Source organism: Toxorhynchites rutilus, chromosome 2 (genome assembly GCF_029784135.1).
Source record: "Toxorhynchites rutilus septentrionalis strain SRP chromosome 2, ASM2978413v1, whole genome shotgun sequence".
NCBI lineage: Eukaryota > Metazoa > Arthropoda > Insecta > Diptera > Culicidae > Toxorhynchites > Toxorhynchites rutilus.
The window spans coordinates 307,140,409-307,164,482 of record NC_073745.1 but is presented as its reverse complement, the minus strand read 5'-3'; the positions used below and the strand labels follow the sequence as shown (position 1 = coordinate 307,164,482).

Below are 24,074 nucleotides of genomic sequence, written 5' to 3'. Positions count from 1 at the left end.
GAATAGTTCATTTTCGTTTGTTCAAATATGATCTTGCAGAAGTCATTTCCCCCAGTGACATTCGTTTGATGTTAAATGCTACGAATCGTGAAACAATGGCACAATAACGATGAGCCAGTCTAGTGCAGGCCACCGGCGGTACGCGCCGGCGTGAGCGTGTTAATATCGTTATGTTGGGTTTAATTTGAATTTCATTTTAGCTGATAGCAACACAATATTTTAACATATTGTTCATTCTGATCGTACAATCAGTACTGATCTAATCAATTACTAGCAACATTCAAGTCTCCATGTTAGGGATCGAATGGGAAAGATTTCTTGCGTATTCACGTTTATTCGCTACACCTCTGTCTCCTCGTAAACGATACCTGGGTAATTTGTTTGTGTTTACTCACTCTGCTCACTTGCATTAATTGATCGTTTGATGAGTGTGGCTTTTCCTAACGATTCCGTGTTCACGCTTGCTTGAGGAAAGCAAACTCATGTTCCCCTGTTCCTCAGCTAGCAGCAAAATGTACATTCGCCATGTTTAGAGTAGTGAAATTTGACTACGACCTTTTGTAATCGTTTGTTTACTACAATATATAATAATAACAATAACAAAGCGGTAATTATGAATTGGACGCCCATATTGTGTCCATTATTACTGTTTTCAAGTTTTTTGGCGATTGCATCATTGGAATGTTTTTTTTTCTACTAGTTGGTGTGATACATGATTATAATGAAATGAAAGATCGAAAGTACCTTTTGTGGAAATATTCAGAAATGATGGTCTTAAAGCGACGCCCTCACATAGATATCATGAAGGGCGATACCTACCCAATTTTCAGTAGTGTCAAAGTAAATGTTCTTCTAGAATTTCAGTCCCATTTTACTTTAATTTTGAGTGGCAAGCTCAAAGAGAAATTTTGGCTGTTCTCTCAGATCGTCAAACTTTTGTATCTAAGGAAAGAAAATATAAAAATTCAATTCTATAAGCTTGTTCTATTCTACCGTTATGGTGACTGTTGGCACCAAGAGATTGTCCTTCATGGGTAGTAACTACTCACAACACGTGCTTTTACAAATATAGCGACCAGCGCTGACTTCCCGACCTTCCGGTTAATAGGTTCTCGTCAGAATCAGCTGATAGTTCGATCGAATTGTTTGGTTCCAAAAAATGGAACCAAACTTGAGCAATGTTCGGCACGTGTTTCGATTGTTGTACGCTCTCAAAACTCGATCACCAGTGTGTGCAATGGTAACGCGTGGTACTTTGCGGATGTAAACGATCGGTCAACGATCTGACACGTGCCGGCTCTCGAATTCGTTCAATGGCATACCGCTTGCCCACCCAAGGTTCGGAACCTGAATCTTGCATTGCATTATCAGCCATTCTGCTGTTGCGATTTGGCTCGCGGCACGTGTCAAACCTGTATGTGGGTCACAAACTGAATCGAGGGGAAAAGTACTGATCAGCTGGGCGCTTTCGACATTTTGCCACAGTTAATTAGAGGGTTTGATAAAAACGTTGATAACCCCTGTGAGCTTATGTGCCCTTCCGTGATTGTGTTCCGCAAACAAAGGTTTAATTTTTGTTTTGTTTTGAAACAGTTTTGTTACCATAGGTAAGCCAATCTATCAATTCTCGAAAAAGAAAACAATGATGGACCGCCAGAGATAAAGTCATCGGCTCGTGCTGCCCCGTTATCGTTTGTTTCGCGCGATGTTTTATCTTCGCTGTCTCGAAGAACGGTTGAGGGTAGATGTTTACGTTGCGCATTATCGTGCCACGCGCAAAGTTTGACTACAGGTTGGAGACGTTTTATTTTGTCGTTCAACTCTAACCGATCAATTTCGGAGAAGTACCATTGTTGTCGTCTAGTTTGTCAGCACGTGTAATGTGTTTTTTTTCCTTTGCTTTTCGATAAACAACTACGAAGGTCATATTGGAAACCACGAGATTGCTAATGGTGCTTTCGGAAGCTCTGAAATCATGTTATTTCAGTATTGGATAGGTAGTGCATCGTAGCAAATCACTCGAGAAACAAATCATAGACTCCGCGCTGGAATGGGTTATTTGTAATTTGCCAAACGAATGGATGGTAGAGATAGGTTTAAATGGCTCTATCGAATTCCGTGGTTTTCACGAATATAAATGCTAAATTTAATAAAAAAGAAAGTTTAAGTTTTTAAAACCGGTTCAAAGGCGATATCTACAAGTCAGATTGAATAAGTCCACTTTTTGATGGACGTCTCATATGGAGATAGAAAAAGTAAAAAAAAACTTTTTAAGTTAAACGGTTTCTTTGTGATTAAACATAATAATAATACTCGTAATACAGATAATGTATTAAAAGCTAGAAAATAATTAGGCAATTAGCAGTTAGCAGTTATCATACCCATTCCTTCATTGATCAAGGACATTGATGAGACTAAAATAATATTGCGGGGCACATGATGAAACCATTAAATGCGAATAATGGAAATCCGACGTGCCCCACGATTTAATTTTAGTCTCATCCAGTGTTAAAAAAAATCATATTCGCTAAGCTCAAATGCATAGATTTTCGGGCTAAGTAGCATCGAAAACCTACATATTCCAAACGAAAATCAGAATGACAGATCCAGACAACCAGTGAATATGAGCAAATGAACTTTTGTTCTTCAATATGTTTTGAAGTTTATTTTTCCACCCAGTGTCATTTTCATCTTGATTATCCTAGATGCCAGAATTGAATTTCATTTTAGCCAAATGAATATCAGCTGTCGTTTACTCTTAACCTGAGGCAGCTGTGTGCGGTTGGTTTTTGTTTATGCCGTTGTTACCGTCTCGCCAAACTAAATCCTGCGCGATTTTTTGCAAAGTTCGTTTCATCGAACTCTGGCGTTTTTGCTCTCTAAATGGTCCAGCCTGACTATTAGTCAGTCAGTTTGTTATTTTAGAATTTTGACTAAAAATCAATGCCAGAACGAATATCGTTGCGAATGTGATGAATATCAATTTGTTGCTTTTGATATTCAAAGTATAAATAACAGTGAAGTTATGAACCCCACTCAATGCCGCATTCATGCATTATAGCAAATTTGTTCATGCATCAGCGATATGAACAAAATGAACTTGTTTGTTATTGTCATCCATATAATGAGGACAGTGTGTTTCAAATTGAAAAAAAAGTCATTTACACTGAAATAAAATCATATTCGTTACTCGTGAATATTTGTTGATACTCTAAGACACTGATCTCATCAATGAAGTTTTGAAAAAATATTTATATATGACGCCTTTTTTTGGTGGCGGCAATTTTAGATTTGCATTTTTTATAAACAACTATATTCTACTAGTCAAGCCCTTTCATTTGATACCCATATAAATGGGGCTTTGAGAAAAAAAACCATATTGATAATGTTTTGAGGAAATATGTAATCCTTGGTCTTGGATTTTAAAGATCATGGAATACGCAGTTTTATAGTGACTGCAGAGATAAAGGTGTGTTCCAAATTTCAAATCAATCGGTCAACAGGAAGGGGGTCAACTTTATATTGGGTTGGGGAAAAAGAAATGTCGTATATTGTCAATATATGGCAACACTTAAACATATCTTGTGTTGTACTTATCGCATCGGATCATACTATACGGCTATTTAAAGACGACAATCTGTGCTACAAGTGTCGTTTTGACAGTGTTGTGATTGTCCTTTTCAGTCTCAAGTTATAGCGCGTCAAAGATGGATTCCACCAAGCAAGAAATTCGCCATATTTTACGTTTTTACTACCTGCGATGTAAAACTGCAACGAAGGCGGCCGAAAAAAATCGTGTAGTTTATGGACCCGATACTGTAAAGGCGCGTCCACATCATGCCGAATGATGGCGATCGCCCTGTACCAGGCGACATTTTCGGTTCGTTATGTAATGTGGACGCCCCATCGGGTGCACGAAGCCGAAGCCCCATGGGATGCACGAAGTCGTCACGAACACACGAAGCACAATGTCGTCAACGCTAATTTACTTCGTTTTGTTTTGGTTCGACTTTCTCGAACCGGACCCACTTGTTTCGGGTTGGAATCGGTTTGATTCGAGTCGGTTTTCGGCACGTCGGCAAGCTCGGGCGGTACGTCCACATTTAGTTGGCTTTACCGGGCGGCCAAGGCCGATTGAAGTGATGTGGACACGTCTTAACGATTCGCACAGCACAGCGTCGGTTTGATCGATTTCGTTCTGGTGTAGTGGCTGTCGAAGATACACCCCGTACTGGTAGGCCAATCGTCGTGGAAACCGATAAAACCGTTGAAATCATCCAAGTAGATCGGCATGTGAGCACTCGCTCGATTGGCTAGGAACTGGGTATAGAACATAAAACCGTTTGGAACCATTTGCAGAAGATTGGATTCCAAAAAAGCTGGATGTATAGGTGCCACACGAGCTGACGCAAAAAAAAAACTTTTAGACCGAATCAACGCCTGCGATGCACTGCTGAAACGGAACGAACTCGACCCATTTTTGAAGAAGTTGGTGACTGGTGATGAAAAGTGGATCACGTACGACAACCTAAAGCGAAAAAAGTCGTGGTCGAAGCGCGGTGAGCCGGCCCAAATCATCGCCAAGCCCGGATTGACAACCAGGAAGGTTTTGCTGTGTGTTTGGTGGGATTGGAAGGGTATCATCCACTATGAGCTGCTCAACTATGGCAAGACCCTCAACTCGGTTCTCTACTATGAGCAGCTTGACCGTTTGAAGCAGGCGATTGACCAGAAGCGGCCAGAAATGATCAATAGGAATGGTGTTGTTTTCCTCCAGGACAACGCTCGGCCTCACACATCTTTGATGACCAGCCAGATGCTACGGGAGCTCGAATGGGATGTCCTATTGCACCCACCGTATAGTCCGGACCTGGCTCCAAGTGATTATCATCTCTTCCAGTCCATGCAAAACGCTCTTGGTGATACTAAGTTGGCCTCAAAAGAGGCTGGCGAAAACTGGCTGTTTGATTTTTTTGCAAATAAGGAGGGGGGGGGGGGGGGGGTGATAATGAAGTTGCCTTCTAATGGCAACAAGTTTGCGAACAAAACGGCGCATATTTGACTCAAATTGGATAATTTTAAGTATGTTAAATAAAGCGTCGAATTTCGATCAGAAATACGACATTTCTTTTTCCCCAACCCTATATAAGACTATTTTCGTGGTTTCTTCTGAATATTTGCTTTAGACAACGAGCGGCTAACAACGGTGACCGGAATAAATCGCCACAGTAAACAACTGCAACAGAAACAACCGCTTAGAAAAAGTGTAGTAGGCTAGAAATATTTGGCGCGGGAAAAACATCATGTGCCTCACATTTCTATTATAAATTTATTCTCTTGTTCTCGTTTTTCGAAATTTATTCTGAGGACAATGTAATGGGGACGAAGTCCCCATTTGGCGAGGATAAGGAATCGAGGCGGCCCATGCCGCCAAGATGACGCAATCCGAGTCCACCGCCGACCCGCCGTCGGAAGCGGCGGTGTCTCGCACGCAAACCTGGGATCCACTGATTGCCCGGTTAGTTTGAAACATAGGATACGATCCTTTAGCAATGTCCGACCGAGCTCTAGCGAGCGTCGGACGGTATACGTCTGCCCGGGGCGTTACGTTTGCCTGGGGCGATACGTTTGCCCGGTTAATTCTTGTTTTGAAATACAATACCGCGCCACAATATTTATAGCCTACTACACATTTTATAAGCGGTGGTTTCTGTTGCAGTCGTTTTCTGTGGCGATTTATTCCGGGAACCGCTAACAACACATTTAACTGAGATTTAACAAAATGACCTTGGCAAGAATCAGTGCAGCCGAGAGTTGGAGAACGGCAGCCATGGATCGGGTTTATTGGCGAAAAGTTGTGAATCATATCTAATCTCTCAATGGGATGTTGAATCATTAAAAATAAATAGATAAATAAAAATTTAACAAAGTTTTTATCTAGAAAATAATGTTTTATAGTGGAAATAACGTTAGTCGTATGTATGCAGCATGTATGCATTTTCTAATATTTCACGAACATGGTTTTAATTGGTTATATCTCGAGAACGGTTAGCTCTAGGATAAAACGTAGACGCATGTAGATTCCATGTTTATGTTACTATACTTGAATGATTACGATTTTGCAGTGTTTTGAAATTGCTTAAATTTTCAAAAATTCATATCTAAAAAATGGTTAGACGTGACCGAATTGTCAAATTTTAACAAAAAGATTGCAGAACTCGACCACTTCAAAAATACGGTTTGATATCGAATCAGACAGCTTTTGCAGTGTTGCCGTATTTATTTTGGCCCAACACTCTTGAATGCCGTCAAACTAACGTCCGTTTGCATAAACCATCGTAGTCAAGATTCCCCAGAGGTTCTCAATGAGATTGAAATCTGAACAACAGGCTGGCCAGTCCAGTAGCGGGATATTTTTCTCAGCAATCCTTCGTTTGCTTGGAAACATGGACAGATACCCTGCAGATTTCCTGCCCTGCTGGAAACTGATGTTCTCATTTGCGTCGTTCTCAATCTGACCAGGATTTCGGGAATAATTGGTTGAGTTGAAACAAATGGGAAGATTTACATGGTATAAAAGGCACCCCATACCATCAAACTTCCAGCTCCAATGTTCCGCTCCGACGCTATTTTGACCCAAATTAAATTTATTAAAAATCCGGACAATTTGTCCGGCTGCTGACCGCTATCCCATTCGTTTGTCATCAATAGCCCAAAGTTAAATCCTGCATTATTGATGCACCTGATAGACCCATCGTTATTCAATCGATATGACGTATAAACTACTAAAAAAAACCGCGATAATCTTGCTAAAGACTGATTGCTTGGTTAAAAGAATCCCTAGACCCAAAACACTGTTTACATCGGCGTCGGATACAGAAAATATAATCAAATTATGACATCTCAAATATGACGATTGCTTCCTCGAGGGACAAGGAGTGCTAAATCATTTCTTGTTCCCTAAAACCTCCATATGCCAAATTTGGTTCCGTTTGCTTGCTTAGTTCTTGAGTTATGCAAAAATTTGTGTTTCTTTTGTATGGCAGTCCCCCCTTCGAGAGGAGGGAAGAGTATATATGTACTAGTTAATCCGCCAAACTTCGTTCCGCCCAAAATTTGGCTCCATTTGCAATCTTCACATGCCAAATTTGGTTTCGTTTGCTTAATTGATTCTCGAGTCAACTAGTCAACGGATCAACGAGTCAAACATTTATTGCCCCCTAAAACCTCCACATGCCATGTTTGATTCCATTTGCTTGATTAGTTCTAGAGTTATGCAGAAATTTGTGTTTCATTCGCATGGCAACCACCACAATGCCCCCCCCCCCCTCCATCAGAGGGTTGCAAATAGTGTTGAACCATTTTACGAACGTTTCTTTTCCCCTATTCCTCCACATGCCAAAGGGCCTGGCCGGATAAGGGAGTAAAAAATGCCCCCAAACCAAATCACCAACTGTATGGCAAATATTCTATAGGATATTAAATAAGAAATTTTGGCGGTTTATTTGAACCTCTGTGTGGTTTAACCGAGGATCTATAGTGGAAAAAAGTACTTTTTCATTTATTTCACGTTATTCTCAAAAGCTTCGAGATAAAAATTTGAAAAAAAAAACACTGAATGTGCATCTTACTACGGTGTATCAAGAAAAATTATCAAAAATTTTTTTTATCAAAAATAGAAATACTAAAAAATATTGAAATTTTGAATTTTTTTTGGGATTTAGAGATTTAGTACTATTCTAATTCATATTTAAATGTGTTCCCACGGCTTTTCATGTGTGATTTTGTGTAATTTTTTTCAGATTTTTTTCAGTGCTTCTTCTTCTTCTTTAATGGCACTAACGTTCCTAGAGGAACTTCGCCGTCTTAACGTAGTATTACTTGCGTCATTTTTATTAGTACTTAGTTGAGATTTCTATGCCAAATGACACGCCTTGCAATGCATTCTGAGTGGCAAGCTTTAGAATACGCGTGATCACAGTGCAAGTCGGAGGAAATTTCTTTGACGAAAAATTCCCCCAACCAGAACGGGAATCGAACCCGAACACCCGGCATGTTAGTTATGACGCTAACCACTCGGCCACGGGAGCACCAGTGCTGCGCGGCACAAAAAATATATATTTTTTATATTTTCAAAGAGTCTGACTGGGTAAGGGAGTAAAAAGTGCCCCCAAACCAAATCACCAACTGTATGGAAAATATTGTAGAGGGTACTAAATAAAACATTTTGGCAGTATTACCAAATATTTGAGTCTTTATGTGGTACACCATTGGATCTATGGTGAAAAATGCACCTTCTCGTTTTTTTCACGCCATTCTCAATAGCTTTGAGAAAAAAATATGGAGAAAAAAATACTGAAAGTACATTTTACTAAGGTGTATCGTTAAATATTTTCAAACAATTTGTTCATCAAAAAATGTAATAATCAAAAAATGTAAATCTGCGTACAAAAAAATTTAATATATTTTCTGGCATTTAGAAATTTTGAAAAAAAATATAACTTTGAGACCCGCTTATGTTCTAATTTTTGGTCAAATGCGTTCGTATGTGGCTTTTTTTTCTACATATGGTGCAATTTTAAATTTTTTAAAAGTTAATTTTCTTCATCGTTTGCATTATTTTTTTTATTTTCTTGAAATCGATTTTATTGTATTCGTGGTTTTCAGTTGTGAGATCAAAATAAAAAAAAATATAATAATTTGGATATTTTTAAGTGTTCTTCTCATTAATCCGAATTATCTTTCCACAAGGACTTTATTTTTTCTCACAGAGCTCTATCGTTTTGCTGACTCCTATGAGTTTGGTATACCATCTAAATCCGATGTAAAGATAATCTCATATATTTCAAGATATTAGAAGAAAAATCTTTGTACAGCGCAATGCTTTAAATATACCGACAAAATTTAGACATATACAAAACAAAAATTAAATAAATATCAGAGTAGTACTGGTTCTCTCAATTCAAAATAAATTAAAAATGCCCAAAGGCCAAAACAATTGTTTTTTTCGAGCAATCCTCTTAAAACTTCAAGAGAAAATTTCGCTACATGTACACTCATACGAATGCATTTAAATGAAAATTGGAGCAAAAGTGGGTCTCAAAGTAATATTTTTTTCAAAATTTCGAAATGCCTGAAAATATGTATATATTTTTTGTACCGCGAAAAACACTCTGAAAATTCCGAAAAAATCACATATACCTAAAATAGACGTAGGAAGAAATTTGAATACAAAATAGAGTAGTACTGAATCTCAGAATAAAAAAAATTAAATTCAATTTAAAATTAAAATAAAAATTAATTAGTTTTTGTTTAATTTTTGATTTTTTGATGAAGAAATTGTTTGAAAATATTGATCGATACACCTTAGTAAGATGTACTTTCGGTTTTTTTTTCATATGTTTGTCTCAAAGCTATTGAGAATAGCGTGAAAAAAACGAGATGGTGCATTTTTCACCATATATCCATATATATATGGACTTAAATATATGGTACTACTGCCAAAATGTTTTATTTAGTACTCTATACAATATTTTCCATACAGTTGGTGTTTTGGTTTGGGGGCACTTTTTACTCCCTTACCCAGCTGACCCGTTGGAAATATAAAAAAATATGTTTTGTACCGTGCAACACTGAAAAAAACACACATATCTAGAAAAGCCGTAGGAACACATTTAAATATGAATTAGAGTAGTACTAAATCTCTAAATCCCAATAAACAATAAACTTTTTTTCAAAATTTCAATATTTTTTTAGTACTTAAATTTTTGATGAAATATTTTTTTTGATAATTTTTCTGGATACACTGTAATAAGATGCACATTCAGTATTTTTTTCAATTTTTATCTCGAAGCTTTTGAGAATGGCATGAAATAAAAAAAGTATGTTTCTCACTATAGATCCTACGTTAAACCACGTAAGGATTCAAGTAAACCGCCAAAATTTCTTATTTAATATCCTATACAATATTTGCCACACAGCTGGTGATTTGGTTTGGGGGCACTTTTTACTCCCTTACCCGGCCAGGCGCTTTGGTTGATTAGTTCTTGAGTTAATCAGCAATTTATGCTTCATTTGTATGGCAGCCCCTTAGATAGGGAGGAGGAGTGTTTATTCACCGTAGAAACGTTTCGGGCCCCCAAAACCTTCACATGTCCAATTTGGCTCCATTTGCTTGATTGTTTTCGAGTTACGCAGAGATTTGTGCTTCATTTGAGAAAAAAGAGACGTCTGCTCCCATACATACAAACATTTTAAAACTCTTGGAAAATGTGCTTTTCTTTGTGCATTTTACCCTTAAGCACACGAAAAAGTATTTTTTCTGCGAAGATGATATGCCAGCGCTATAAACTAAAAGTCCACTGTCGGTGCGCAGGAACTGGCTAGCACCAGACGGAAAATTTAGTTTCAGTCCCCAGGGACTGACGCAGGGCTCAAAGTGTTAAAGTAGATAAATTTACCTTTTTTTAAGAGGGTTTTATGATACCTGTTGAAATTTCATAAAAAAAACCGTAGGAAAAGCAATCGTTATCATAAAAGCATAATCATCTACCGAGGGACTGACGGAGGTCAATTATTTCTCTTGCAAGTTAACTTTGCCATCCTCTTACCAATCAAAAATAGCGTTCTTCAGATACAAGGAAGGAGGGTTAACTGTATCGAAATAATCTTCTTATCAGCCATAAGGCGATAAGCTTTACCAAAGAGGGTGAGCGTCAATCGGCAAACGCACGAAAGAGAGGGAGAGCGCCAAACGTATGCCCGAGAGAATTAAAAGCTGACGGAGCTTTTACGCCTATACACGACGCGTACGCGCGCGACATGTGGGCCTCCTGCTCCTGGCTGATTGGATGGGAGAGTGTGAGAGATCGATCGCGTACGGACGGGGGGCGACTTTCATTCATAAAGTCCGCTATTTATTTGCTGAGCGCGCTCAGTGTGCTGTGAATGGTGTGCGCGCGAACACAACAAAACCGCGTAACCGCTAATCGCGAAACAGAACTGTTAAGCTGACGGCGGTAAGGCTCGAAAACGTGCGCTCGAGATCCCGGAACAGTGCGCGGTACGGAGAACGCGGGCTGCGAATGTGTGTTCCGATCACGCGAGTTTTTTAAAACCCGCAAATTTTAAGTGTTCATTCTACAGGCACGCATTATTGTGATAATAACAGTGACAATAGGTTGGAATGCGAGTTGAAAATATGACGCATTGGAGGAAGCTTATCGTGGTGTTTTCGTTGCTAAGTACATTGCTGCTTGTCGGTGGGAAACTATCGGCGGAAGATGTGGATCATGCTGGATGTCCACCGAAGCCCCTAAGAGGTGGTATGGATCCACAGGTGTGCATCATGGATGGCTGTTTGCGGGGGAAGACTGTGACCAGCCTGCACTGGGGAACGTTTGAAGCGTTCGTTGGAATCCCATTCGCCAAACCACCGATCGGGGAACTCCGGTTCGCGGTAAGTAGCTTGTCCTGAATTTGACGAATCTAAATATTTTGCGTGGTTTTTATTTTTCGTGCTGCGTACAAGAGAATTGAGATTCCTTATCTATTCGGTGTAATCAGCCGGTCGGTAGCTCTCGGTGGCGACAGTTTGTGCGTATGCTTAAATTAACATATTTATGGTTTTGTTCGAATACGTAAATGACATGTCTACGATCAAAGAATAAATCCTTTGTTTTTATGGATGCAGGGCAATGGGTTTATTTTGGCAACGATGTTTGGTATATCATGAATTTTAAATAAAACCGAAAAAATCATACGCTGTATAAATAGTTTGGAGTATCGCTATAAATAGTTTGGAAGACTGATCAAGTTCGGAAGACAGTTTATGCTAATTCTGTGTCTAACTCTGTAGCTAATACATCCCGCATTCCAAAGGGAGTAATGTGGAGGTATATTTTATTCGCACTCATATATAAACGTTTGTATTGTGATGTTTGTTGAGAGTGAAGCATTGTTAATAGCAGCTACAAATTTGAAATTTCCTATATTGCTTTATTCATTCCTAATATTTACACTCCCTTAGTAAGTTGTTGAACTGTCTTTCTCTGCCTAGTATGGAACACTTTTGGAGGAAATCGCTCTTTTGACTACGTTTGACTACGGTCGAGATTTCGTTGCTAGGATGACACAACTTGATTACACATAGACTGGCACTTTATCAATGGAGAGTTCAATGAAAACGTGTATATAAGTTTTCTTTAACAAAAACGACATTTTTGCGTTGATAAAACTTTTTTTTGCAGATTATAAAAATAATCGTCTCGAAAGGATAATTTTTTCCTCAAATGACTAATAACTACCAATGTTCAAGCTTAGGTCAATAATAGACTCGGTACCCTAAATGATTTGCCTACGCTCACACTTTATCGCGCAGATCATTATTATCTCAAAAATCTAATCTGCATACGCACAAAGCAGATAATAGTTTTATAATCCCTTTTGTCACAGAACGAAACGAAAGACAGATAAAACTAGATACACCGATAGCTTCAGCCTCTTTCTACGCAGATAGTTCACAGAGTACGCATCAGAAATTATATCGTCGGTTAAATACAATTTCGAGCAAAGGAATTGAATAGTTTTTCCATTACTTTTTCGCGCCAACAGTGTCCCGTCCACAATCCGGTGAACCAGTCGAATTTAGTTAGTTTTCCTACATTTTTATGGTACTTCGTGGAACCGGATATGTGTAATTAGTGGCCAAAACTGGCAAAAGTGAACTGTTGGAGTGCGAATATCACGGACTTTCACATCGGACTGTGAACATCTACATCAGCCTACGCGTGCGGAAGTTTCATCGGCGTCGATTGGTCTATCGGCGATTACGGGTCCAGCTGAAAAAAGGATTTCTTCTGCATAGACTCAGGATCCGATTTCGGCAACTTATATCGAACGTGGAGCTCTCGGCCGTGGCAAACGGATTTCATCCTCCTTCGTAAAATTATAGCGTGGCTCGCTAGTAGCGTGAGTATTCAGAAAAGAAAGGTGCGAATAGAAATAAATCGATATAGTGCATGTGAGTTTCAATTGCTGGATTATTAAAGAGTGATTTCATACAAAAATTTAAAAAGTTGGAATTTCGAGAGGGTTAGTGATCTGAATAACGATAGAAACAAAATGGCGTCGTTACGTGAGCTCACCAAAGTTGAGCGTGGTTTCATCGATTCACTGAAGAATTTACAGAACTTCGTGAATGATTTTGATAATTCTTGTGATCATGTGAAAATTGAGTCTCGTTTGGAACATCTTGAGACATTATTCAAAAAGTTTCTTGATAATCGTGCAAAAATCGAAGCAATTCAGGAACAGGACTTAAGCCTGGTTGGTCAAACTAAGGACGAAAGAGAATCCGAAGTTATTAGAGACGTGGAATCGTCCAATAGAAAGACGCGCATTGAATTTGAAAATACGTATATCGATATAAAGGGTTTTTTCCTTTCTCTACGATTAAAACCGACAGCTGCGACTGATCTTTCCCCTCCGCCTTCCCATTCAACCGTATCCCGTGTTCATCTTCCGGTCTTCAAAATCCCTTCTTTTGATGGTAGTGTGAAAGATTGGCTTAGTTTCCGGGATGCCTTCCAGAGTATGATCGATAAAGATGCATCGCTTACACCCGTTGACAAATTTAATTATCTGCTCTCTGTACTAACGAAGGAAGCAAAAACATTAGTTGAGTCGATCGAAGTAACAGTATCAAATTATGAAGTCGCTTGGAAAATGCTACAAGAACGATTTGAGAACAAGAAAATTATCGCTAGAACTCTGATGGACGGTTTATTGGATGCCGAACCCATCAGACGGGAATCTTACGCAACCTCCTCCAACTTAAGAAACTAGATCTTGATACTGATGGTTGGTCTCTTATTTTGGCACACTTGTTGTATAAACGTTTGGATACAGAAACCCAAAGACACTGGGAGCGTTATCATAAATCTCGTGAGGTACCGCAATATCAAAATTTGTTGAAATTCCTTCGTGATCACCTGGCTACCCTACAACCTATAGCAGCGGCTCGACTCGTGAACAAACTATCCGAAATGATACTCGCAGACTCTCAACGAAACAAAAATATGGATCGACACTCACAACTACAGCCACACAAAATAAATCTTGTCCACTATGTCAAAAACCATATCATTCTCCTTTCAAATGCGAATCCTTTGCTAAACTAAATCCCGTCCAAAGGCACGAAATGGTGAAAAAGACTGGTCTTTGCCTAAATTGCCTCTCCTTCTCCCATATGGTGAAGGCTTGTCCCAGTTCAGCCTGTCGCGTTTGTGGACAAAAGCACCACACAATGCTGCACATGCGCTCTACTGATAGTAATTCCAACCGAGGACAAGAGATAGCTTCGTCACAATACGTTCCAATTACCACAACCCCTCGACCTCTACACTCATCGAACGCTCCAATCATATCGAACACACCTCACTCACAATCGCAAACCTTCGCTACTAGCCCAGTACCCCCAATCGTGTCACAATCACTTCCAGTGGGAGCCCACGCGCCGAATGCAGTTCGTGAAAATACATCCTCTTGTGGAAACGTTGTATTCCTGTCTACCGCAATAATCAAGATAGCAGATTCTCACGGCAACATTCATTTGGCCCGTGCTCTATTAGATAGCTGTTCCGAAAGAAATTTAATTAGCACACAACTGGCACAAAAGCTAATTCTTCATCGTCAAAACGATTCACTCTCTCTCCAAGGAGTTGGTCCAAGCATGATACATTCAAAGCAATCAGCCATGGTCAAGGTTTTGTCTCGTTACACCAACTTCGCAGTAGATTTGAAGTTCCATATTCTACCAGAATTCAAACCGATTATTCCGTCGAGTCGTTTATCGGTTTCACAATGGAAAATACCAACTTCCGTGGTCCTTGCCGATCCACGCTTCTTCGAACCCAGTCACATCGATGTTATAATAGGAGCTGAAATCTACCATCGTTTACTACTTGATGGCTTTATCGAGCTTGATTCAAATTTGCCCATTTTAAAGGAAACCGTCTTCGGCTGGATTGTATCCGGCAAATGTAGCAACACTATCAGCTGCAATTCCGCTGTCACCATGGTATGCCGCAATGCGGATTTAGAAAAGCAGATGATGCGTTTCTGGGAGATTGAATCATGTCACTCCAACAACATTCTTTCTGTGGACGAACAGCAGTGTGAACAATATTTTGCAGAGACGACCACGCGTGATGCCAATGGTAGATTTGTTGTATCCCTACCGACGAAGAAAACTGTTTTATCGAAGCTTGGAAGTTCTCGAGAAATTTCACTACGGCGATTTCTCTCACTCGAACGTCGTTTGCACGTAAATCCCGAGTTAATGAAATCGTATACGGATTTTATTCGAGAATATATCGAATTGGGACACATGACCTTAATCGATCCTAACGCTGATTTATTGTCTTCTACTATTCAACCTTATCATATGCCACACCACTGTGTTGTACGATCGAAAGTTCAACTACGAAACTGCGCATTGTGTTTGACGCTTCCTGTCCGACGGATACTGGTGTATCGCTCAACGATGCCCTCATGGTCGGTCCAGTCGTACAAGACGACCTCTACAATATCATCCTTCGATTTCGACTCTCACGGTACGCTATAGTCGCCGATTTGGAAAAAATGTATCGGCAGATACTCATTCATCCAACAGACCGTCATCTGCTACGGATTTTATGGCGAAACAAGCCTAATGATCCTGTGGCACGTATGAACTTCGCACCGTTACGTATGGGACAGCGAGTGCCCCATTTTTAGCTACACGCTGCCTTCGGCAACTTGCGATGGAAAACGTCACCTCATACCCTACTGCGTGCGCTATACTCGATAAAAACTTTTATATCGATGACTTGCTTTGTGGAGTGGCATCAGAGCAAGAAGGCATCGTGCTTTGTAAGCAGCTAACTGATATTCTTCGTAGTGCTGGTTTCAAGTTGCACAAATGGGCGTCAAACAGCACACATATTTTAGAGAGCATACCAGCCGAATTGAGAGAAAATCGCAATGTTTTTGAACTCGATTCGTCATCACCTGTAAAAACTTTAAGTCTACTGTGGCAGCCAGCAGGAGACGACTTCCGGTTTAAAATACCCTCCTGGAATTATAACGTTGTAATCACCAAACGACTTGTGCTCTCGGATGCAGCACGCTTATTTGATCCCCTTGGACTTGTGGGTACAATTATAGTACGTTCGAAAATGTTTATGCAACAATTGTGGCAATCGAAAATATCCTGGGATTGTCAATTAGAAGACCAGCAACTACAGTTTTGGAAAGAGTTCCGAAACGATCTGCAATCTCTAGAAGGTTTTGCCGTTCCTCGCTGGGTAGTCCCATGTAGTCAACCATACGTCATTGAACTACACGGCTTCTGCGACGCTTCAGAGAGCGCGTATGGAGCTTGCATCTACCTTCGCTGCATCTCCGAGAGTGGACCAACTTGTGTACACCTCCTCACGGCTAAGTCGAAAGTTGCACCGAAAGCTCAAGGAAAAGGTCAAAAAAGAATTTGTCTGCCTCGCCTCGAACTGTCATCCGCCCTCCTACTAACCCATTTGTATGAGAAGGTTAAGAGTGGTTTGAACCTCAACACACGTGACTTCTTCTGGTCAGATTCAATGATCGTCATCCATTGGCTAGCTGCATCGCCATCTCGTTGGAAGAAATTTGTAGGAAATCGCGTGGCGGAAATCCGGCAGATTACTGCCGCTGGAACTTGGGGCCATGTAGCCGGTTTTGAAAACCCTGCGGATGTAATATCCAGAGGCATGCTAGCTAGTCCACTGATCAAACATACTCTCTGGTGGAGAGGCCCACTTTGGTTGAGCACATCAAGTGAATTTCGACCAAATATTTTGCGTACTACCGACGATCAATTCGATAGTCAATTATTAGAAGAGAAACCATCGACTTCCCTAGCCACAGTTTCTCCCAGAAATATATTCGAATTAAAATCAACGCTCACCGGGTTAATTCGATTAGTTGCTCATCTCCGCCGATTTGTGTTCAACACTAGATTAAGCAACCGAAGTACACGACAAGTTGGACCCCTATCGACTGCTGAATTGGACAGTGCTCTACAAAACCTAGTACGAATCGCTCAAAATGAATCATTCGGAGAAGACATCCGCTCAATTCGCTCATCTACACAAGTTAAAACCACTTCCAAATTGAAATCGCTTTCACCCATTCTGAAAGATGGCATTCTTCGAGCTCGTGGCCGTCTCAGTAATGCTTGCATCAACTACGATCAAAAACAACCAATGATTCTCGATCATGATCATCCTCTAACATTCTTAATTGTTTTTTTTTTTTTTTATAAATTCGTTTATTTTTACAGGCTCAGTTACATAAGTTTAAAGGAGCCGAAATCTCAAATATATTTTAAAAACTATATATATGAACAATTTTCTTAAATCTATGGTTAGTAATGTGGGAAACCAACTACTCGCGGTGGACTCGAGATTAGAAGGGTGACATATTTTTCTCAGGAAAAGGATGGGGTATAAGGAAATTATTACAATGTTGATAATCACACACACTCAATTCTTAAATCTATTCGTACATCTATTGTGAATTTACATTTCATTCTCCTGTTTATAGCAAGCGGACCAATTACTCACAAAGGAAGAAATGGAGGGTATAAGGATATAAGGATAATCACACACGAACATCGATAGATTTAAGGAAAACATATATTTGGGACATGTAATCAAGGTCTAACCGAGCCAACACATTTCTCACCGGCACATTGGGCTGCCTTCCTCTAGCCCGAAGGGAGTTCTCTAAATTCGATCTGGCAACAAGATACACCTCACACGACCAAACAACGTGTTCGATGTCGTGGTAACCTCAGCCACAAACGCAGATATTGCTGCCGGCCAGATTGAAACGAAAGAGTAGCGCGTCTAACGAACAGTGATTGGACATGAGTCGGGAGAAGGTGCGAATAAAGTCCCGACTCAAGTCCAGACTTTTGAACCATGGTTTGAGGCTAACCTTAGGGATAATCGAGTGAAACCACCGGCCCAATTCATCTTCGTTCCATTTGCGTTGCCAGTTAGCGATGGTATTTTTACGGACTAAAGAGTAAAATTCATTGAAGGCGATTTGACGCTGATAAATATCGCCTTCAATCGCACCTACCTTTGCTAATGAGTCAGCCCTCTCATTACCCGGAATTGAGCAATGAGAAGGGACCCACACAAAGGTAATGACATAACAGCGTCTGGATAAAGCACTCAAAATTTCTCGTATTCTCTCAAGGAAGTGCTTTTCCGGCCTCACTGAACGGATAGCTTCGACAGAGCTAAGACTATCCGTTACAATGTAATAGTGTTCAACAGGTCGTGAGGCGACGCTGTCCAACGCCCAGTGTATCGCTGCCAATTCAGCAATATACACTGAGCAAGGAAACTGAAGACTAAAATTTGAAAAAAACTGAAGTGCTGAAAATTTTGTTGAACACTCCAAATCCTGTGAACTCGTTTATAGTGGACCCATCAGTAAAGTACATATTATCACAACTGATACCCCCATACTTTGCATCGAAGATCGTTGGAGCGATCCTCGATCGTTGATAATCTGAATATTCATGGATATCTTGCTTCATGGACAGATCAAAATGTACAGAGGAATTGATGTAGTCAGGAAAACAAACACGGTTGGGAATATACGAAGAAGGATCAACCTGCATGGAGATGAATTCATGATATGAGCTCATGAATCCAGAATGAAAATTTAGCTCGATCAGCTGCTCAAAATTTCCGATCACCAATGGGTTCATAACCTTACACCGGATGAGGAACCGAAGAGATAATAAATTGAAGCGATCTTTTAGTGGGAGTACGCCTGCCAAAACCTCGAGGCTCATGGTATGCGTTGAGGGCATACATCCCAACGCAATACGGAGACAAAGATACTGAATTCGCTCGAGTTTAATTAAGTGTGTTTTGGCAGCTGATTGAAAACAGAAACTGCCATACTCCATTACTGAGAGAATAGTTGTTCGATACAACATTATAAGATCTTCGGGATGGGCTCCCCACCAGGTGCCGGTAATTGTACGAAGAAAGTTTATTCTTTGTTGACATTTTTTACTCAGATACCTAATATGGGCCCCCCAAGTACATTTGGAGTCTAACCAAACCCCAAGATACTTGAATGACATAGCATGAGTGATCAGTTTACCCAAAAGTTGAAGGTTTGGTTTCGCTGGTCTATGCTTCCTAGGAAAAACCACCATCTCTGTTTTCTCCGTGGAGAATTCGATCCCTAGCCCAATGGCCCAGGTTGAAAAATTGTTCAAAGTATCTTGTAAGGGTCCTTGCAGGTCGAATTCGTTTGATCCTACGACAGACACCACTCCATCATCTGCAAGTTGTCTTAGGCTGCAATTTTGTGTAAGGGGGCTTAAACATGAGCCCTGGGGGAGGCCCATGTAAGAGACCCGACTTACTGCCGAATCTCCGTGAGAAAAGTTCAAATGTTTCTCACAAAGCAAGTTATATAACATATTATTCAATAGAGGCGGCAGACCCCGAGAGTGTAATTTGTCTGACAAAACCTCTATTGAAACAGAATCGAAGGCCCCCTTTATGTCCAAGAATACTGAAGCCATTTGTTTTTTTTCGGCGTAAGCCATTTGAATTTCTGAAGAAAGCAACTCAAGACAATCATTCGTCCCCTTGCCCCTACGGAACCCATATTGTGTATCTGAGAGTAGGCCATTCGTTTCAACCCATCGATCAAGGCGAAACAAGATCATTTTCTCCATCAATTTCCGTATACAAGACAGCATTGCTATTGGGCGGTACGAATTGAAGTCGGACGCGGGTTTTCCGGGTTTTTGAATAGCTATAACTCGTACTTGTCTCCAATCATCTGGAACAATATTATGCTCCAGAAACCGATTGAATAAATTCAACAAGCGATGTTTCGCCACATCAGGAAGGTTTTTCAGCAAGTTGAACTTAATTCTATCCGATCCCGGAGCAGAATTGTTACATGAAAGGAGAGCAAGAGAGAATTCTACCATCGAAAACTCGGAATCAAGATCGCACCTATCTTGTGGTATATCTCGAACATTTTTTTGCACAGGAGCGGAATCAGGACAAACCTTCCGTGCAAAATTAAAAATCCATCGATGTGAATATTCTTCGCTTTCATTTGTTGAAGAACGATTTCTCATGTTTCGAGCCACTTTCCATAATTTTTTCATTGACGTTTCTCGTGACAAACCTCCCACGAAATTTCGCCAATACGCACGTTTTTTCCCTTTAGTCAAATTTTTGAACTGATTCTCAAGGGTTAAATACGTTTGAAAATTTTCAGGGGTCCCACTTTTCCGAAAAGCTTTAAATGCATTCGATTTATCCTGATAAAGCTTGGAACATTGGCTATCCCACCATGGATTGGGAGGCCTTCGGCGAATGGTGGAACCTGGGATGGGTTTCGTTTGAGCGCGAACCGCGCTGTCATGGATCAAACGAGAAAGGAAGTTATACTCCTCCAATGGAGGTAAACCATCTCTGGAATTGATGGCTAGAGTAATCGCGTCCGCATATTTTTTCCAGTCAATCTGTCTTGTGAGGTCATATGCCATGTTTATAGATTCAGAAGAATTCGACCCAATGGTGATGGAAATTTTGATTGGCAAGTGATCACTACCGTTGGGATCCTGGATTACATTCCACTTGCAATCTAACGATAGTGAATTCGAGCAAAGCGAGAGGTCAATAGCGCTTGGGTTAGCAGGAGGTTTAGATACACGTGTTGTTTCCCCAGTGTTCAAAACGGTCATATTGAAACTGTTACAAAGGTCATATATCAACAATGAACGATTGTCGTCGTACTGTTCCCCCCAGTCAGTTCCGTGAGAGTTGAAGTCTCCCAAGATCAATCGTGGCTCAGGAAGGAGTGAGCACATGTCATCAAGTTGTTTGCGGCTAACCGCAGCTCTCGGAGGCCAATACAAGCTGACAATACAGAGGTCTTTGCCTCTGATGTTTGCATGACAAGCAACAGCTTCGATCCCTCCAATAGATGGAAGGTCAATTCGAAAAAATGAGTGGCACTTATTGATCCCCAATAGCACCCCTCCGTATCTATCATCACGGTCCAAGCGTATAATATTAAAATCGTGGAAAGAGAGATCATCTCGCGAAGAAAGCCAAGTTTCGGATAGAGCAAAAACATCACAGTTGAACTTATGAATTAAAAATTTGAATGTATCCAATTTAGGGATAAGACTACGACAATTCCACTGTAAAACAGTGATATCTCCGACCTCTCTATTTGAATTAGACATCAAGAGAGATAATCATTGCAAGGAGGGGCCATGTTTGCATCAATTGTTGCAAAATTGTCTCTAATACTGGAAGCATTGATATGACAATGGTTCTGATGGAGTCGGAAACATTAAAGCATGTGAAGATTTGAGCCACAAGGTCAGTCAACTTTATAAATCCCGATTGGGAAGTTGAACTTGACGGTAAAATAGGGACAGTTGGGGTTTTTGATGTCCCTTCGAGTGCTGGGTCGTTCGAAGGTGAATTATTCCCACGGAAGCCAGGAGGAACCTGATTTTGCTTGTCCGCTGCACTCGATTTTTTAGGCATGCTAACAGAGGGTATAACCGGAGGGGCTTGTCCTTGAACTTTGGGAGTGGTCACATTTTTGCGCCGGGGATTCCCTTGGAAGATGTACGGTGTGCCCTCGTTAGCTGTATCCGCTTCCATTTCGTCAACTGGCAGCGAAGCGAAGACATTGTTTGCGGTTAAAGGTTGTTGCTGTTGGGCCAATGGAGAAGCGCCCTTTAAAATTTCAGCAAAAGTGCGCTTCGAGCGTTCCTTTAAAGAGCGCTTCTGCTTGTCCCAGCGACTCTTGTAAGTTTCACAAGCCGAGAGCACGTGCGGAGTTCCTCCGCAATATGGACACTTTTGCTCAATCGCACTGCAGGATTTGTCCACATGTTGCTCTCCGCAAGTGGCACAGCGCTCCTTGTTGGCGCAGTAAGCTGCTGTGTGACCAACTGACTTGCATTTCAGGCAAGTCATGGGCTTTGGCACGAAGAGTCGCAGCGGTAGCCTCAATTAGTCCACCATAACGTAGTCAGGGAGGGCGGAGCCAGCAAAAGTGACTCTAAACGAGTCGGACGGCGTAAATTTCGATTCTTTCCCTTCCTGGGAAACTTTGCCGAGTTGTCGGCATTCTAAGATTTTAACCTTAATCAAAGGCAGCGTTTTAAATCTGCCATCTCCTTCCATAATTGATTTGCACGTCAGACCCGTTTCGGTTATCACCCCCGAGATTTCTACGTCATGGGAAGGCACGTAGACACGATATTCCAGGGTAAACCTCTGGTCGACGACAATACCGTTTGCGTCTTTCCGATCAGCCACGACAACACGCAGTTTGGTCGGTCTAACCTTCGAAATTTCTGTCACGGAGGAGTATCTTGCCAGATCTTTCATGATCTGAATAACATTAAGTGCTTTTCCGTTTGGCTTAGGCCTGAAGAAAACAACCCACGGACCAGTTCCAGGTGCATCTTCAGGATAGACCTTGACACGTGGAGAGAAGACAACAGGAGGAGAAGGAGATGACGAGGATTGAAGGGGATCGGGGACAACAGGATGGGGAGGCGAAATCTGTGCTGGGGTAGGATCGAGGGGGGTTGGAGAGGAGATATTTGCAGGTTTTTTAGAGGGGGGCTTGCTAGAGTTAGCAGACTCGTCCCCGGACGAAACATCCTCTGATGTAGGAACGCGTTTAAGTGTCTTCGCTGTTCCTTTATTAGAACTTTTTTCAACCAGAGGGGAGTCATCATCAGAGATCTCCATATCTGGAGATCCTCCCCCTCCTTCTGCCATTCTGTAATTGGTACTTATATTCTAATATTTTGTTTTTAATAATAATAATAATAATTAAAAAAAATAAAAAAAAAATAAAAATCATATCATGACACTTTTGCTCAATCGCACTGCAGGATTTGTCCACATGTTGCTCTCCGCAAGTGGCACAGCGCTCCTTGTTGGCGCAGTAAGCTGCTGTGTGACCAACTGACTTGCATTTCAGGCAAGTCATGGGCTTTGGCACGAAGAGTCGCAGCGGTAGCCTCAATTAGTCCACCATAACGTAGTCAGGGAGGGCGGAGCCAGCAAAAGTGACTCTAAACGAGTCGGACGGCGTAAATTTCGATTCTTTCCCTTCCTGGGAAACTTTGCCGAGTTGTCGGCATTCTAAGATTTTAACCTTTTTTTTTGGTTCTCAAATGGGGATCAACATAGGGTAGGAGCCTGCCTGTTGGTCTCAAATGTTCCTATCTCACGCCTCCACGAAGATCATATGACGACATTTTTAGATCGGGCGTGAACTGGAAACACACACCTGGTCTTGGCTCCGAGAACGGGTGTCGAAAGTGGCTAAGTGAGGGGGTGCGAGCGAGTCAGAGCGCTATATCTCTCCCGGGGAAGGCCTCCCGGGTCATGGAGGCCTTGCCAACCCGCTGTCTCCCGGGCAAAGGAGATACACCCAGAAAATGGAGCTACGTTCACGAAGAGTAATTAGAATGCGATCACCCGAGGAGGGTCCCCGAACTGGAGCTGGTCCTGGAACGGGCGTAAGAGCGAGCGGCCAGCGGCTGGAGGGCGATGTGCAAGAGCGGGCCACCAGCCGGGTTCAACCCGAAGAGCTACCGCCACACGGAAACAGCAGCCATCGACATCACCCAAGAAACGCTGCGCCTACGAGACGTGTTGCGACTGCCAGACGACAGTCGTCCACACTTGTGGGTACCACTAGGCGCCGGATCATGTGGACACACGAAATGAATGAATTCGTGATCCGCGCCTATTACATCTGCACTGCTTTGGAGACGGACATGAGCGGTCGCCCTCGAATACTAACAATGTTCGAGGAAGCGTATCCAGAGTTCGTCGGGAGGCTTGATCAGAACGCGATGAACGCGAGGCGTAGAGCGATAGTACGCAACAACATGCTCTCCCAAACGCAAATCGACGAGATCAAGCAGCAGGTGCAGAGAGAAATAAGCT

General features: G+C 41.4%; 1 protein-coding gene across 11 annotated transcripts in view; it reads left to right on the top strand.

The window, feature by feature from the left end:
• The window catches only part of LOC129765178 (juvenile hormone esterase-like), an 87,136-nt gene that overhangs the window by 28,013 nt on the left and 35,049 nt on the right, over positions 1-24,074 (top strand). For 6 of the 11 annotated variants that reach the window (XM_055765128.1, XM_055765129.1, XM_055765130.1 and 3 more), the window contains exon 2: positions 11,132-11,458. In XM_055765128.1, the coding sequence (XP_055621103.1) occupies positions 11,186-11,458 (273 nt within the window). In that variant the 5' untranslated portion in view covers positions 11,132-11,185. The remainder of the gene's footprint in view (positions 1-11,131; positions 11,459-24,074) is intronic. The other 5 variants (XM_055765127.1, XM_055765132.1, XM_055765131.1 and 2 more) reach the window with 1 other exon arrangement.